The sequence below is a fragment of the Protopterus annectens genome, chromosome 7.part0, assembly GCF_019279795.1.
Source record: "Protopterus annectens isolate FY-2018-M chromosome 7.part0, PAN1.0, whole genome shotgun sequence".
Lineage (NCBI taxonomy): Eukaryota > Metazoa > Chordata > Ceratodontiformes > Protopteridae > Protopterus > Protopterus annectens.
Window position 1 is genome coordinate 1,163,090,470 of NC_056739.1, and position 18,616 is coordinate 1,163,109,085.

Consider the following 18,616-nt stretch of genomic DNA (forward strand, 5'->3'; position numbering starts at 1 on the left):
GTTGTACTGAACTTTGCGTAAGTGCACTTTCAATTAAGTGCACTTTCGCTGCAGTGAGCATTTTATGCACTATTTCGAATTAGTGAAAATTTGATCTAGTGTATGGAATCCATATATATATATATATATATATATATATATATATATATATATATGTTTCTTAAATTAGTCTAATGTGAAAAAAGTTGACACGAAACTAGTCAACAAAAAAGGTCTAAAATGCACAATATTGACAAAATTGATATTATAGCAATGCAGGGTATTTCCCCTTTCCCTACTATAATGTGACCTCTGAGTTGGTTAATTAGCAGGGGGTGTTGAGGTTTTCGATATGTTTAGTTTCTGTCGACTATTTGGTCCAGACATGTTGACTTTATTAACATGAAATTAATTTAAATATATATATATATATATATATATATATATATATATATATATATATATATATATTTAAGTCACATTTGATAACCGGGTTAGTCCAACTGAGTTTGAAAACAAACCCATTTTCAGTGGAGACCCGAGGGGAAAAGCCCCAGCAAACAAAGTAAAGATAAAGTGACAATATACAACTATTAAATAACAATTACAAAACAAAATAATTGTAAAAAGAAAAGGTTATTAGCTATTTGCATTGTATTGATAATAAGCAACCCATTTTCAGTGGAGACCCACATAAGCAAAGATAAACATACAGGACAAAACTATTAAAAATAACATTGCAATACAAAATTAATTATAAAGATAAAAACAAAAGAAAAAAATTATGAACATTAAGGGCTGCCCTGATAGCAGTGGTGTAAAATTTATTACATATGAGAGTAAAAACAAAAAGATAATCGTTGTTCAAAAGAAGGACAATATATAGACATTGATAGAAAGTGGTGGAGATAAATAGTGTGGAGAATGGGAGGGGGAGAGAAAGGAGGGGGCTATAGCAGGGCTATAGTAGTAGAGCTGAGGGTTTAGGAGGTTAGTTTAAGCAGAATTTACTAACAGAGAAACAAAGTTAGGAGATGCAACAGGTTATACAGTAGGACAGACTAAGACTATGTGTGGTTAAGACAACGGCATGATTTTAAGTTTAGTAGGTGGGATTTAAGCTCCTTTTTAAAACAGGGAAAGGAAAGGTTGGATCTAATATGGAGAGGGTGTTTGTTCCAATTTAGTGAGACACAGTGTTTGTAAAGTAGTTTGCCAATATTCTTTTGGGTTTATAAACTGAGAGAAGATGTTGATCAGCACTCCGGAGAGGCCGGAGGAGAGAACAGGGAGTAACATGGGAGCGAGAACAGGGCAGGTAGAGGGATTGTTGAGTATGGAAAAGGTAGTGTGAAGTTGCGATTCTAGGAGAAGGTGCAGAAATTCCATCCATTGAAGTTTGTTTAGTGAGAAGCAGTGATGTGAAGAGAGTGGTTGGTTTAGAATAAATCTGGCAATTTTGTTGTGTGTTTGTTCTAGTTTCTGCACTGAGGTAGTTTGGATACTTGTAATCATGGGGGAAGCGTACAGAAGACTAGGTAAGAGAAATGCCAGCGCAAGAGTGCGTTTAGTGGGAGCAGTGAGGAATTTTTTGTTCCTATAAAGTAGTCCAAGTTTTTGGTGTTTTTTTTTTTTTGATGCCCTATTGTATGTGCAAGTCAAATTTTAGTTGGTCATCAATTATTATCCCAAGGAGTTTGGTGTGTAAGGCAGGGGAGTAGTGCCATCTAGGGAGGAAAGAGAAAAGTTGGATTTAAGGTGAGAGAGTGTCTGAGGTAGAAAGAGAAGGAGTTGAGTTTTCTTAGGGTTAAGGATTAGTTGATTATTTCTGAGCCATATTTCAACAGAGATAAAGGAATTCTGTGTTAGTCTGTGTAGTTTAGAGACAGTATTGGAGATAAATAAGAAAGTAGAGTTGTCTGCGTATTGTATTACAGATGAGAGACTGCAGGATGAATGTAGGTTGTTGGTAAAAATATTGAAAAGGAGCGGTCCAAGTATGGAGTCTTGGGGTGCTCCTGTTTGAAAAGCAAGGAAGGGTGAGAAGGCCTGCTGCCATCTAACAGCTTGTTTTCTGCCAGTAAGGTAGGACTGGAACCAGCCAAGAGTAGAAGGAGAGAGGTTATTAAGAAGGATGGGATGAGACACAGATTTGAAGGCTTTAGAGAGATCAAGGAATAGACAGGAGATGAGGAGGTTGTTGTCCCTAGCTTCTGCAACCTTTTGAGTATATATATATATATATATATATATATATATATATATATATACACACACACACACACACATACATATATATATATATATATATATATATATATATATATATACACACACACACACATATATATATATATATATATATATATATATATATATATATATATATATATACACACATATATATATATATATATATATATATATATATATATATATATAGATATGTATACACACACACATATATCTATATGGGATCCGTAATGTTCATCGAATGGCCATTTCACCCAAAGTGAAACGGCCAAGCACACTTTCGCGAAAGTGCTTTTCACCGAAAAAGCACTTTTGTGAAAGTGTGCTAAAAAACTTTTGCTGAGATCGTAGTACAGTAGGGATAAGGGAATATTCCCTTTTCCCCACTGTAGTGTGATCTCAGAGTGAGAATATAAAAGTAGGGTGGGGTGGGGGGTGTAGGGGGGCTTGTCTCCCTGCGTACATGTGAGTAATATGTTTTTTTTTTTTATTTTGTTTTTTTTTTCTTTGCACAGATTAGCGAAAGTGCTTTTTTGGTGAAAAGCACTTTCACTAAAGCGTGTTCTGCCATTTTGGTTTTGGTTAGGTAGGATTTCGTTCAATAGTACGAGATTTATATATATATATATATATATATATATATATATACACATATGATATATTTATGTGTGTGTGTGTGTGTGTGTGTGTGTGTGTGTGTGTGTGTGTATTCAAACACTGGCACGCATGTAAATTAGTAAGTAATATGGAATAGGGAAAGGATAGTGAGAGAAAAGCATATTAAAGTTACTCTGTCTAGCCTGGCAATATACGATTTTCAATTTTACACTGCTGTTACATTTAAAGCATAAAGCAGCATTCATAAAGAAAATGCTTTTAACATGTCAAATAAGTCATGATATAGTTTTAAACAAAGGGAAAAAAGGTCAAACAGACATACCACTCAGTAAAAACTGCAACAAAGACATGCCAAGCTAGAATCTTCACTGTGTAATACCATAAACCTCCTACTCATATGTAACCATGGCAAGCAGCTGTGTCATATGAAGTTTAAACAGCATACATTGTACATTGATCCAGCATGCCCTTTTAACTTTAGAAATCAAAATGAGGTACAGAACCAAGGAATGAAGGAGCTGATATTCAGTGACACTTTGAGAAAGCAAATAGTCAGACAGTACCTTAACTCCTTATTTTAACACACACACACACACACACACACACACACACACACACACACACACACACACACACACACACACACACACACACACACACACACACACAATAAATTTACACACACACATAAATATACATGCATAGGCTTACACACACACATATATACACACTGCCTTTCCTTAAGTCAGCACAAATTACATATATCAAAGCATTCATCAGTTTTATGTTTTAACTTTTCCTCACTTATTTAATTCTCCAGGTCTGAGTTTTACTCCATGTCATATGTCTCGTGTATTCAAATGAGACACTGAGGCTGGGCATGCGTTCAAGTCATTTATTGTAGATAAAGAAATCAGGAGTTTTAACTGGAACATGCACTTTGAACTTTATAAAGTAACTGACTTGTTATTTCAAACACTCTCACATGTGCATCTCCATTCATGCTTACACTCAGTCTGGCTGACTATACAAAATGGACACTGATCTTGCATGTGCTCAGTACTTATATGCACGTGCTGTCTAGCTACAGTGGCTGACTAGGTTCAAGATACACACTGATTTACATCCTCCCTCTTTAATTTGTTCAACATGCAATAGGAGAACAAGACATTTTACTAGCTAGATATCACATCAACATTTAACAACAATTTCAACTCATGGGTCTGGAAATTCTACCCAATCTGGTCACATAAAAATTTTGACTGGATTTAGCAACAGGGACAGTCTCTGGGGATTCTTTTACAATTGGAACTTCGGAATTGTATCAGGATTATTTGAAGAAAGTACACTGTCCTCTGGAATTTGAACAGGTGTGGAGTCATGAGAAACAGAGTCATTGGCACAGGCAATTTGCTGTGTCACTGATTTAGAGACTGAACACTTCTGAAATCTATTCCTTCAGATTGTATGATATAAGATTTCAGTTCTTCACAAATGTTCTTGATTCCCGCTCAGTCATATCATTTAGATATTTGCATTCTCATGCCTTCTCCTAATCTTAATGGTCTAAGAGATTTACTGGACTTATTGTAGTGCAACTTTTCTGACTGATGTTTTCTTGAAAGTTGAGTTGTTTTTGCCCATTCTGTTGTTCTTTGCATTTGGTACTAACAATTGTTTACTGATCAATAGAGTTGTTCTTGACTGTCTGGTATCAGTCTCTGAGCAGGTGAACCAAGTAAGCTATCTCGAGAAATGTTTCTGAGATTGAGTACATTAAGGAAAACATCGGTACCATCTCTCTTGGAGTTCCCCAACAAATGTTTTGCACTCTCAAATGCACGCTCATCTACTCCATTGGTCTATGAATACTCAGCACTACCAGCAACATGAACAAAGTCCCAAGACTCAGCAAATTTCTTAAATTTCTGACTTGTAAACTGTGCACTATTGTCAGAAATGACTTTGTGTGGACTACCATGGACAGAAAAATGTCTCTTCAATTTCGTAATGACAGGGCTGGATGTTAAGTTAGGAAGAAGCTTGATTTCCAGCCAATTTGAATAAGAGTCTACTAACACTAAGTCATATTGACCATTCCATTTGAAAATATCTGTAGGAACTGTCAGCCATGGTAATTCAAGAATCTAGTCTAGCTGAAGTGATTCTTTTTGTTGATGTGGTTTGGTGCTGCTGCAAATTGATCATGTTAGGGTTTCCTTCCCTACATATTTTGATGTAGAAGGCTGTGACAAAGGGAGAGACTGCCAGCACAGCTATCTGGAATTTTGTAAATAATTATATGTCATTTGTGAATATCAACATTTTTTATATAAGATGCTTGTGTTACAAATGTATTATAACTGTTTGTCATGCGTATATCAAACTGCTGGTACAGAAGCATGTGTTGAAAAGATTTTTGCAAAGTGCTGCTTGAAATGTAACCACAGTGTGTTCTACTGGAATAGAACATTAATGTACATGCAATATTGTAACTGTTTAAATTTATATATTTTAACGGTGAAAACTAGTACACAGTAGACTAACCTCAGTCTAGTAAATTTTAGAAAAATAGCTGAAATTAAATTACTTTACAGCAAAAGATGATATTTTTCAGTTTCAATGCAGCAAGGAAAGACAATGTCTAAAACTAGGGAACTTTCTGTATTGTCCTAGAAGTGTTTTATTGTTTTATGACTTCCAGCATCTGTCAAAGATCTGAGGAAAAGCTCTTGTCCATCTATTTTTAGGGTCTATTTTAGAACGTCGAAGTTTCAAAACTTTGAATGTTCTAATATCGACCCCTATTCAGCGAAAGCTGAAAATATCAAAGCAATAGAAACCCAAATTTTTTCCTAGGGAAAGAATTCAGTTGTCCGTTTCTGTTGCTTCGGTATTTTCAGCACTGTGGTGGAAAGTTACGGGTTGGGTTCAGGTAAGTGTGCAATTGAGTGCAGGTTAGGTTAGTTAGGGTTAGGGTTAGGGTGCGGGTTAGGTATGTGTGCGATTGTGTGGACGTGAGGGTTAGGGCGGGTTAGATGAGTTAGGGTTAGGGCGCGGGTTAGGTATGTGTACGATTGTGTGGATGTGAGGGTTAGGGCAGGGTAGGTGAGTTAGCATTAGGGTGTGGGTCAGGTAAGTGTGCGATTGTGTGGACATGAGGGTTAGGGCGGTGTAGGTGAGTTAGGGTTAGGGCACGGGTGAGGTGAGTGTGCAATAGTGACGGATCTTAGGGTTAGGGTTTGGGTTAAGGTAAGTGGATAGTTAGTGGTGTGTGTATAGTTTAGTGTAGGGTTAGGTGTAAGATTTTAGGTGTATGTGTGTGGATTGCTGTTTGTTTGGTGTGCTTGTGTTGTGTGCATGAGTTTTGGAACAGCAAATTTTTCCCTAGGAAAAAATTCGCTGTTCTGTATGTTCGATGTTTTCAGCTTTTGCTGAACAGAGGTCGATATTAGAACATTTAAAGTTTTGAAACTTCGATGTTCTGATACAGACCCTATTTTTACAAGTAGATGCTAAATGCTACCAGCTGCCATCAATGGTTGTTTTGGGCCTAGGGAACTAGAAGTCAGATGACATTCTGCAAGCTAGTCCAGCAGTAATATTTACAATATTAATTTGAGAGGTCTTTTAGAGAGACACAGCATTCTGTATTCTTTCTTTTACCTGACAACACCTAGAAGATCCATTCACCACATCTGCCTTGCTCTGTAAGTAAGTTTCTAAGGTATAGTAACTCTCTTCGATACAGTCAGGAATATAGCAAAGCTTAGTTTACATATTTGTATTTATTTATTTGAGACTGTCCTATAGTGTTGTTTTAAATATTTCCTGTGGTTTTGAACTCTGATGTCACTGTGAGTATATGTTTAGTATTGTCTTGTTCTTTTAATATTCATTATTAAATATATTTAAACCTTTCATTTATTGCTGATTTGTGTAGCGATATTTAAGTTCTGAGAGAACTTGCATATTTATTTGGTGACACTGTGTAGGCCACTCCTAATGGCCTTGCTCTTGGTCAAACTAACATTTGTATTAATAGTAACATTACACAGTAAGATTGGACACCCTTTATTAAGTGCCTTAAAGTAGCTGATAAGGAGTCAGCTGGTGGCAGTGATAACTACCTTATCTGAGCAAAAGGAAGTATAGCTAGTCAAACTGTGCTAACCTTTCCCAGGTGTGTGTGTGTGCAAATTAAACCTCAAAGAGTGTGTGTGTCAGCTACTTGGGCAGGCACGTGAAGCACTGGTTGGACAGAGAGGGTGCTGGAGGTATTGGCTTGGCCACTCAGCTGAGATCTCAGCTCTATAGGTGAGCCAGTGGGAAGTCTTACTGGGGATCTGAAGAAAGAGGGAGAAACCAGCCCTGGACTGACTGTGGTCTCTGTGTGCTCTTAAGGGAAATTGCACTTGATGCAGAGAGCTGCATCTGGAAATATTGTGTGTATACTTGTCATCCTGTCAGTGTACATCCCCCCACTGGTGCCAGTGGTGAGGATTGAGGCTCCTTGTTTACTGGTCCAGTGGAGGGTCATCACAAACGCCAAAAACTATGCCTCTTGTCATTCTTTTGCTTGAATCAGTACCCGGGTGACCACAGTGCAAAATGCTGATAGATTTCTGTTATAATGCTTTAGGAATGACCACTTTAGGACCTTTCATGATGATTCCATTTTTCATCATGAGCTTGTCTCAGTAAAGATAATACTGCTGAATGTCAAGTGGTAAATTGGTTTGTTGTGCTGGCCATCCTTGACTAATAACATTTTTCAACTTCAGGAGAATTAGGTCTGAAGCTGTGTGATTTATAAGTTCATCAAGATGTGATGACAAAAAAATTCTGACTTCCATGACTTCAAACTCTGCTTTCTCATTTTCATGCTGTTCTGTTACTTATCTGGGTGCTCTTGACAAAGCATCAGCAAGGTATAGATATTCACCTTTTGTATAGATATCAGTGAAAGTGTACTTTTGCAATATTAACATCATGTGTTGCAGGTGTGCTGGGGCTGTATGTATTGGCTTTTTCAAAACTGTCACTAGAGGTTGGTGACCAGTCTCTATTTGGATAGGTCTTCCATAAATATAATCACTGAACTTCGAACATGCAAACAGTACTGTCACAAGCTATTTTCCTGTTTGTGCATACTGCATCTCTGACTGGGTTAAAGTTATGGATGTATAGCCTACTGGTATGCCTTCCTGAAGACATGCTGCACCAAGGCCATACTTTGAAGCATCACAAAAAAGAGTTACAGGTTTATGAACATCATAATATCATAATCATATCATAATCTTCTTCACAATATCAAATGCTTTTTGGTGTTGTTCCAACCAGGACCAGTTTACATTTGTGCATGTCAACTCATGTAGCAGTGCTGAAAGCTCACTTAGGTCTGGGACGAACTTTCCTAAATAGTTTACCATACCTAGAGAATGTTGTAAATATGTGACATTTTCTGGAACTGACCTCTCAAGAATTACTGTTTGTTTAGACAGATCTGCTTGTTAGCCAGTCCCACAAAAGTAACTTCTTTGAGTTTGAATTTACATTTCTGAGGATTCAGTTTAAGACTGACTTTACGTGCATGGTCTAGAAGTTTCCTGAGATTTCTGTCATGTTCATCTTCACCATTAACCTACTATGATAGCACATGGATAACCAGAAAAAAATTTGCTCCATTGCACATTGAAATGTTTCACTGGCAGAATTTATCCCAAATGGCATTCTAAAAAATCTGTATCTACCAAATAGTGTGCTAAAAGTGGTTAACAATGAAGATCTGTGATCCAGAAAAATTTGCCAAAAGGAACTTTATGCATCTAAGACTGAAAACCTAGTGGCATTTGGCATGATAGTGGCTATCTCTTCTACTGTATGCATTGGATGATGAGGATGTTTAAGCACTTTAAGTCTCTTGGATCAATACACATTTGAATATCATCTGAGCTTTTCTTATGAGCTATGACCATGGAGGATACGCATTCAGTTGGTTCTTCACCATTTTGTCTAGGTCTGATTTTACTTTGCTCTGCATTGCTTCCGGAATCATCCTTGCTGGTCTGACAACTGGGCTTACTTCATGGTTTAACTTCATGGAATATGTGACTGGAAGTTTGACAAGCTTGTCTTTGGAAATATCATCATATTCACTAAAATATTATGTGTGAAACTATCATTGTTGTTCATACTTATATGATAAACTTCTTTATTAAATGAAATCAATCCCATTCTTAAACAATCTTTGAAGCCTAACAGTGATTGCACATGTTTTTTGACTATGTAAAACTGCAAGTCACAGCTGTTTCCAGCAGAATGGCATGAAAGAACTACTGCGCCATCAGTTTGAATCTCTTCATCACCATAAGCAACTAGTTATGCACACTTTGCTGAATCAAGTTTCTCACCTACTTTTACTCTGGCAAACATTTGTGCTGATAAAACAATACCCTTGGATCCAGTGTCTACTTTGAGCTCTACAGGTTTCCTATTAATTTGTACAGTACAAAATATGTCACTCTTTGTTGCCAACTGATAGTCTACTCTATTAACTGTTTTATCAATCACAGAGGCAACAGCAACATAAAAAGTTTACTCACAGCTCTCTGTCTGATCTACTTGCTTCCTTGAATGCTCTCTTTTAATAAAAGATTATGCCACTTTAGACTTGCAAAGCCTTTTGAAATGATTGCACTTTTTGCATTTGTGACATTGCTGACCAAAAGCTAAGCACCTTTCTCATTTAGGTTCATGACTGCCTCCACAATTGCAATAGTTAAGAATAAGACTGGCTATGACACCCTTCGGTTTATATCTCTTTTTCATCTTAGCTTTATATTGTACACTATCAACATTCGCATACTCCCAGCATGATTTTCTCATTCGTAAGCATATTCGTGTGCTTTTCTGTAAGCTCATGTATTTGACAAATCTCAGTGGCTTTGCTTAATGTTACATCACTATCTAGAAGCAAAATCTTTCTCACTGCATTATTAGCACTACACACAAGATGGTATTTTATCAACTCATCTTGTAAATCACCAAATCTGCATGTTTTTGCTTTATTTCTCAAATTAGTAATATATGCTGCTATAGTTTCACCAGGCTTTGGATTTCTTATGTAAAATATATGCCTTTCCATTATAATATTCATTTGAGGGTTACACATTTCTCTAAATTTACATTTTAAGCACTCAGGGTTTTCCTGCATTTCAGCCTGTATCACAATATGGCAGTTATCCCCTGGCCCTGCATACACGGCAGGTGCATACACAAATGAACATTCCTTTTCAATGGCTTCTGAGCCAGCTAAATTAAGAAGTATGAATGCCTTTGTACGTGTGTCTTTATCAGAAATTGCTGCCTGTATGAAAATATCATAGTCTTGCTCAAACACTCGCCAATTCTCTACAATATTATTATCAAACACCAGTGTGGCAAAGACATGCTGCAGGTGGATTGGACACTCTAAATTGGCCATAGAAGATTATTATCAAACACCAGCAGTCCAGGTCTGCAAAATCCCTCTGCCATAACAACAAAATTCATTTAAGTATAAACATAGACCAGGTACTTGTAATTATTTCCAACTGCACAACAACCTCTCTGAAATGGTTTATTTTAACACTGCAAACACTGTGAACACTCTGGAGACTTTGTATACTTTGAAAAGTTTTAGTTAATGCAAAAAAGTCATACACTGAGAAAAAACTTGGATGTTTTTGCCTTTTCGTATATTTTAAACACTTCAGAAATTATTTCTAACACTTCTATCAATATGTCACTATTTCGGACATTTCGTTTATCTTGGTAATTATTTCAAACATTTTGAATGCTTTTCCACATATTCGGCGACTGACGAATCATTTAAATGAGTTTAAGTACCTTTGAATAACCACTGACCTGTTTGCGAGTTCACTGCTGTATATTTCTCCACTTCTAACGTCGTGCCTCATGGCTTGTAAGCAGCTTCAACTTTGGATCCCATTCTGACACCATATCGCATGTCTCATATTCAAATGAGACACTGAGGCTGGGTATGCGTTCAGGTCTTTTACTGTACATAAACCAATCAGGAGATGTAACTGGAATATGCACTTCGAACTTCATAAACTAACTAACTGACTTGTTACTTCAAACACTCTCACATGTGTCTGGAGCATTTCTCCCTGGGCCTCCACTGAAAATAGGCTCTGTCCTAGTTGGACTTTCCCGGTGAACAAATGTTAAATAAATAAATAAATGTGCATCTCCATTCATGCCTGTGCTCACTCTGACTGACTATACAAAATGGCAATGATCTTGCACGTACTCAGTAACTTATATGCATGTGCTACCTAACTACAGTGGCTGACTAGGTTCAAGATACACACTGATCTACACTCCTGTAGCTATAAATAACTATCTAGACATACCTCAAAGCCTATATTATTTCTATTTCATAGACACACACAACTCATACAAAGACACATTTATGTTATATGCTTCATGATCTGTAACAATTTAGTATAAATATTAACAGCTATTAATCCATCCCATTGCCTGTAAACACATGCAGATCTTAATGTACACTGCTGTATCATCTTTGACAATAAGCATTCGTACTTCTGATAACAATGAAGTGATTAAATGAATGAATGTGAGATGTTTGCTAACAAACTGCACTGAAGTTATGTCCATAAGACAGAACTGATGTGGCTAACAATGGTGAATTAGATAATAATTTAAGTGTTTTATAACTGCAAGTTAAACTGAGACATCACTTTACTGTAGCAGCAATTACAGTCTGTATTACTTTTCTTGAATTAAGTCTCATTAAACAATATCTCACTTGTATTAAAACTGAGCACTCTGATTGGACAGCTGAATGAGCATGCCCATTGTAAATTAAAAATACACCAACAGAATGAAGTCCAGCTGCTGAAGCACCATTAAGCAGCCACACTTTCTGTTGGAATATGCTGAGGGACAGAGCAAAACAGAAGACAAATCAGGTGTGTTTCCAAATGTATGTATATATTCTAGGGACTGGATTGCCATGAGGACATACAATGTTTAAGGAGAAGCACAAAAATCTTTGCCATTAGTTGCAATGACCATAGGATTTGTTTTATTCATGGTTTGTGAATTAGGAGCATATTTGTAAAAAGGGATCCTATAATGCTAATTCTAATAGATGTACTAAGCCATTTTTTCCTGGAACAGTAAATTGCTGGCAAATAGATTGATGCTTGGAAAGAAGCTGAATTCTGACTGATGATAAAAAGGAAAAAATGAAGAGAATAAGGCTTAGAAGTGAACCCTGGGGATAAGTAAATAAACAGAGGTCTCCTGAGAAAGAGTTAGAAAAATTCAGGTCCTGTTTAGAAACGTTTTTAATATTTGCAAGACATGTAGGACTTGACTACTTTCAACAAGATGTATATATTTTTAAACCAGCTGACAAGCTTAATCAAGAATACCTGAAACTTTGTTAGTAAAAGTACAAGTGGGAAGACTGATGAGTTTTTTGGGGGCTGGGGGTTGTTCATCATCAGCTGTGTGGCATCCCCCATAAACCCCTACATCTCACCAATCCACCTTATAAACCAATATACCATATTAGGATAAATCTCTATCCAGGATTACCAGCCTTATGCCATGGCTGGCAAAGTGAGTTGAGTGGGAGGATGGGACCAGGTAGCTGCCATAGTTACTTAAGGAAGTATATATATTAGTTTAAGCTTAATCCCTAAGATGTGCCAGAATTCTTTTTATAGATTAGGTGGGTCATAAGACATGGTCCAGGGCATGCCTTGTCCTGTGTTGTAGGTAAGTAATGCCCTTGGATCTGCTTATTCACCTAGTTTGACTGCTGATTAAGGCCTGCTCTCCACCAGCTTCAACAGGCTATCGAGCTTCCAATGAACTTGAGGTATTAGGTTAATAGTCAAGGCATTTATATCTCTATGCCATAAGGGTTGAGCAGAGTAATCAACTGGGACAAGAGTGATTAATTGGGACAACCTATGTGTGGCTTGATCCCTAAATGAAGCTGAGGAGAGTGATCACTTGAGTGAACTCATGAGTGATTAGATCTTTAATCTGTTGTGGTCCAGTCAATGCTGAAGTATTAAGATGGTTAGCTTTGAGCTAATTAGATATAAAGTTAATGGAACACTTTATCAGTAATAATTTCACCTTTACCTGGGGGGCATAAATGCAAGGTATGGATAGAAATTTAGGGTGACTGATGTTGACATTAACAAAAATTCATGATGGTTGAGTGTAATGGATATGGGTATCAGAGACGGTGCAGGTAAGAGAATCATGACTTAAAAGATCAACCCTTTTGAAATGTTTATGGGTCTTAGCTAACTGAAGAATATTATATCCTGGTGGTGTGAATAAAATATAAAAATCAGGATTCAGTGACAGATCAAATGTGAGGCTGGCATTATAGATGGTGCAATGTTACAAATACATCTAGCATTAGTAAGGCCCTTCCATGCATTAGCAGTTGGATCAGTGGCTGTATTTTAAATTGGAACAAGGTTTGGATACACACCACCAGGCAACTAAAAACCAACAAGGCAAAGGAGACAGCAGTAGTATTTAAAACACCTGATGGCAGTAGTTTTGTGACATGAATAAATATGAAATTTCACTAGTATATTTCTGATGACTTGCATGGTTTATATTCGTTGACAGCATGTGCATGTTTTCTCCATACTGGTATACATTCAGAGGTTTTGCATCAGTCAGTGCAGTTTTTGGGGGCTAAATGGAAGTAAGGCATAAAGTTTGGTATTATTGAATATAAAATTGTTATTCTTAAAATGGTCAGATTCCAAGAGCAATGTTATAACGACTGCATGCAGAATGACATTGTAATAATTTGTTTTGATTCAGCTAGGATGATGTGTAAATGGTTTAATGTAATATAATTTTAATAAAGTTAATTTGTTTAAAGAGAGTGAACATTTACAGGTGAAACAAGGCACTAAAGGTTATATGCCTTAAGGAGCTTAAGAAAAAATAACTACTATAAATCTTGCATGAGTGGGTAATATTATTATAGTTTAGTTACTGTGGTGGTGCAGCGGTTAACATTGTCGCTTCACAGCAAGAGGTTCTCTGGTGCGATCCACGGCTGGGGTACCTTCTGTGTGGAGTCTGCATGTCCTCCCTGTGGTCGTGTGGGTTTCCTCCGGGTGCTCCGGTTTCCTCCCACATCCTAAAGACATGCTGTAGGTGGATTGGACACTCTAAATTGGCCCTAGGCATGAGTGCGTGCATGTGCGTGCCTTCTGTGGAAGGTTGTGCACTGGGCTGGCAACTCGACACCGTAAAACCCCACTGCCAATCATGAGCAGACAGGTGATCCACTGTGGTGACCCCTAACCGGGAAAAGCCGAAAGAAGAAGAAGAAGTTACTGTGAGAAATTAAGGTTCCCAAGGATCAAGCTTCACAAAACATGAAGGGGAATATGAAAGGAAGACTGAGGGTTTTGTGGAGGAGGTGTATGATGGGCTAAAAAATTGTTTTATAAAGGCCATAGCAATATCAGAGGAGTATTTCCAGAATGAACAATCAAGTTTAAGTGAAAAGTTAGGGTTACTCTGCTTGTCACCTTTCAGATTCATTCACTTTTTACTGAAGATCTTATGATTCCAAAAATGTGAAGTGTTCTTGCTGCAGACGAAGGTAGTATAGACTGCCTCAGTGCTCTGCTTGCATTCATTAGACATAATGTAGAACATATTCCTGTTGATCTCATCTCTTGACTATTAGAACATAGATAACGCTTAATCTCTGCCATCTTTATGACATTTCTGATTTGAGAGATACTCCGAAGATAAGATTTGTCCTTAATGTATTCAGTGTGCTATAGAATGTATTTGTTTTATGATTAGGAGACAGTGGAGGAAGCACACAAGGACTTTTAAAACTAAGGGATTGTGCTAGTAATGTTTTTCAGTTGGTTTGGGAAACCATGGGAAGAAAATGGCACTCGTAAACGGGGTAAAAGAACTTTAGGAAATGTCGGGTGTCTCTACGTGAAGAGTACAGGCTTCATGTGCTAGGTTCCCTGTGTGTTCATGACAGGTGAGGTTTTGGTCATATAGAAGGCATAAGTATTTTTATTCTTTGATGTACGGAAGTGACACCAGAGGGGTTGGTAGTATTGATAATTTGAGTGGACTGCAATTTTTGTGGTGTACAAAATAACGTACGAGAGCTCTTTTGAGTGTAAAAATTAAATTTATTGTTCTGACACCATTTCTAGATAGCAGTGAAGTCATTCTGAAGTTAATATTTGAGAACGGATTGATTGTGATTTTCTATCATGAGGATAAAATCATCTGTATATAAATACAATTAGTGAGAAGGACGTCTCAAGGAACATAATTTGCAAAGAGAGAGACAAAAGAGGAGTGGACCGAAAAACATATCCTTGAATTACACCTTCACAGGTTGACCCAGAGATGTATGTATTATGAAGCCCTAAAAGATGAAAGCTGTTTTGGAAAAGTAGTTTTGAAACCATTGGACAACATCAGATTAGAGGTCTTTGCCTTTTAATTTGTGAAGTAAGAGGGTATAATCTACAATATCAAGGACTGTTTTAAGGTCCAATATCAAGGACTGTTTTAAGGTCCAATATCAAGGACTGTTTTAAGGTCAAGGAAAATAGTACCAGTAAGTGTGCCCTGTTCCACGTTAGAAAATATGTGGTCAGTCAGCTAGTGAGTAAATGGCTGTTATGGTACTGGAATAAGATGAGACGGTTAATGCTCAACATGTGTTACAAGGACTTATGATCGGGTCTCTAGTCATAACTTCAATTCATTATGTGTTCTCTTAATAAATTGCGAGAAAGACTCTTTACGTGAATTTCTTGGAATCCATTTCTAAAACATATAACAGACTGATTAGTATTGGTAGCTCAGTCATAACTCTATATGTACTACATGGAGTGTGGTGCCTATGCTCAAAAATTGGCAAAAAAAGGATATGTTTATTATGTAATTTTCTGACTTCAGAATAAAATGCACAACCTGGATATGCACCTTTCAAAGTTATTATGATCTAGTCTTGAATTATAACACACACTTCAACTGCCAAATAAAAACATCTGTAATTTATGTTACAATGTCATATGGGGAAAGAGAATGTCAGAAAGGTGTCTAACAGCTTTTAAAGCTGTTCAGTGATGCACTTCACTTCTGTCTACTGTCTGCGATGGTGCTGTATTACACCCTTCAAAGATGAAAAACAGTTTTCACTTCTGAACTTTCTTTTCTTTCTAGATGGAAATGCATGAGATCAGCTAAAACTCTATGCACTGCAAAGAACTATGATAGGTTTTCTCCTATCAAAATCAGTAAATTGTGTTTTCAAGCTGAATGCCAAGCGTCACTTCAGGAGTGAAGCAAAATAAATTTTTTGACATCCAGTTGTCAAACACATAAGAAATTGATTATGTTATAAAAAGATCAAAATCCTCAGTGTCCTTCTCTGCTTGAGCTAAAGGGTTTATTTAATTATATGTAATCATATGTATTAAAGAGCCTAACATTACAGCTGCCTATAACTCCTGACTTGAAATGAAAATAAGTCTGTTTCCTTAGCAGTGTTCTACAAAACCAGGTACAGTAAGTCAGATGAAGGCATAATGATGATCTAATAAATTATTTTCCTTTTTATATAAATATTCTTCTTATGTATTACCTTAGTCCTTTTCCAGTTGTCTTCATTTTGTCTTCATACAATGACTAGTAACACTTATGATTTTTATCACAGATCTAAAAGTACCTCCAATTTATCATTTGCAACCATTCCATCATGGACTTGATAGAGACTAACAAACCTCATGAAAATGTAATTTCGCTAACTTAAGGGACACTCTGACAGTGTATAGGTTCATAGGTAAGTACTAGGTTAGCTGCCCTTGTGGGCCATTTTAAGCCTAACCAATTTCCCTTTTTTATGCTCAAAATGATCTATCACATTTTGTTATAGATTGGTTTTACCAATCCCATGGTCTATAATTGCATATAACTCCTAATGAGAATAACTGGGATCATACCACAGATAATTTGAGGGGGGGGGGCATGCATGGGATAAAGCATTTAGGAGAAGTTGCCTCTGTCCATTAGTAGAACAGGGGTACTTTTAGCACATTAGTAGTATGCTGTTCGTTACTACTGTACATAAACGAGAATAAGAACAAAGTGAGAGAGAGTTTCAAAGATATAATAACCTGAAAAGGAATATTCTTACAGATCATTTGACATATGTTGATGTATACAATACTCATCATAAAAATAATAAAACAGCATAAAACAAGTATGAAGCATATGCTTTGCTAATAATGTTTACTTTTTTAGATGTTGCCCTTGATAAAACTGTGAGCATGTAATGGTGGTCCCATAACTATGATGTTGTTGAAATGACTTGTGTGAGTGAATGATGTTCAGGACAACCTTTCTGAAAGGCAAACCTTTAGATCAATCTGCAAGAGTCAATACTCCACTTACCCGAATTAGCTCATTTTGCAGCTGCTGTATTTTGTTCTTGAATTGTTGCATTTCAGCAGTCTCACTGGCCAGTTTGTGTCTTAGGGAAGCTGTAAAAGAAGATAGTAAAGAAGTCATTTTTTACCTTGCAGTATCAAAGCTGTATCTTTTAATTCATACCTTCCAGTACAAACGCTACATCTTTTAATGAAACCTTTGAGCACAATGTTTTAACACAGAAGTATAGTAGTTAGCACTGATGCATTTCCAGTTCATTTCTTGGATGAAGTGGCTTCTGTGTGGAGTATGCATATCTACCCTGTGACCAAGCTGCCTGTATAGATTTTCACCTGGTGCTCTGGCTTCTGCCACATCCATGGACTAGGGTAACTGGCAATGTTCAAAACTGTTTGTAGAGGAGTGTGTGTGTGCATGTATTTGTGTGTGTGTGTGTGTGTGTGTGTGTGTGTGTGTGTGTGTGTGTGTGTGTGTGTGTGTGTGTGTGTGTGTGTGTGTGTGTGTGTGTGTGTGTGTGTGTGTGTGTGTGTGTGTCTGGGCTTGTGTGCACATCTCCTAGTTCAATTTCTCAGGCTTGTGCCTACTGAGTGTTTGGATATGTTGATCACCATGACATTAAAATGAGTAAAGCAGATATTGAAAGAAAGGTAAAGCAATCAGTTGCAGTGACATCACTTTAGATGCAAACACATAGTCCTAATGGCTTTTACCTGTAATATCTGTCCCTCTAAACCATATATTTCAAAGGTTCATAGGTTTTTACTAGACTATCAGCCCAAGAGCCATTTTAAATCTAACAAAGTTACTCTAAATTTACCAAAATATTACTGACATGTCATGTGTCAGTACCCCAAGAGGTTTTATGGTTACGATATAAGCTTGCACACATCAAGCATTCACAGGCTGCCTTTGTCCATTAGGGACATGCATGCCAAACCAGGGGTAGGCTTGTGATTTCCCATCAATTGGTCCAAGTTACATTTGATTGAGGCTAGAGATGAGGTTGAGGTTTGCTTCACATAGATGGGAAGCCTGTTCCAAAGAAGGGGTTATTTTTGACACACACACCTGTCCCTCCAACATGTCCTGTTTATAGACAATGTTAAGGTCCTTAGAATGGGTTTCCATCAGTGTGGGATCAGAGGATGCATTGTAGGATAGGCCTAGCTCACTGCACAGCAGTTTGCAGGAGACCTAGTACAGGGCTATGGCTTTAAGATGGTCTGCATAAGACGTGTTG

The 18,616-nt window shown here is 37.1% G+C and overlaps 1 protein-coding gene across 3 annotated transcripts in view; it reads right to left on the reverse strand.

Moving 5' to 3' along the window:
- The window catches only part of CCDC33 (coiled-coil domain containing 33), a 1,222,712-nt gene that overhangs the window by 124,876 nt on the left and 1,079,220 nt on the right, over window positions 1-18,616 (reverse strand). For all 3 annotated transcript variants that reach the window (XM_044077752.1, XM_044077755.1, XM_044077753.1), the window contains exon 11: window positions 17,380-17,468. In XM_044077752.1, coding sequence (XP_043933687.1) covers window positions 17,380-17,468 — 89 coding nt within the window. The remainder of the gene's footprint in view (window positions 1-17,379; window positions 17,469-18,616) is intronic.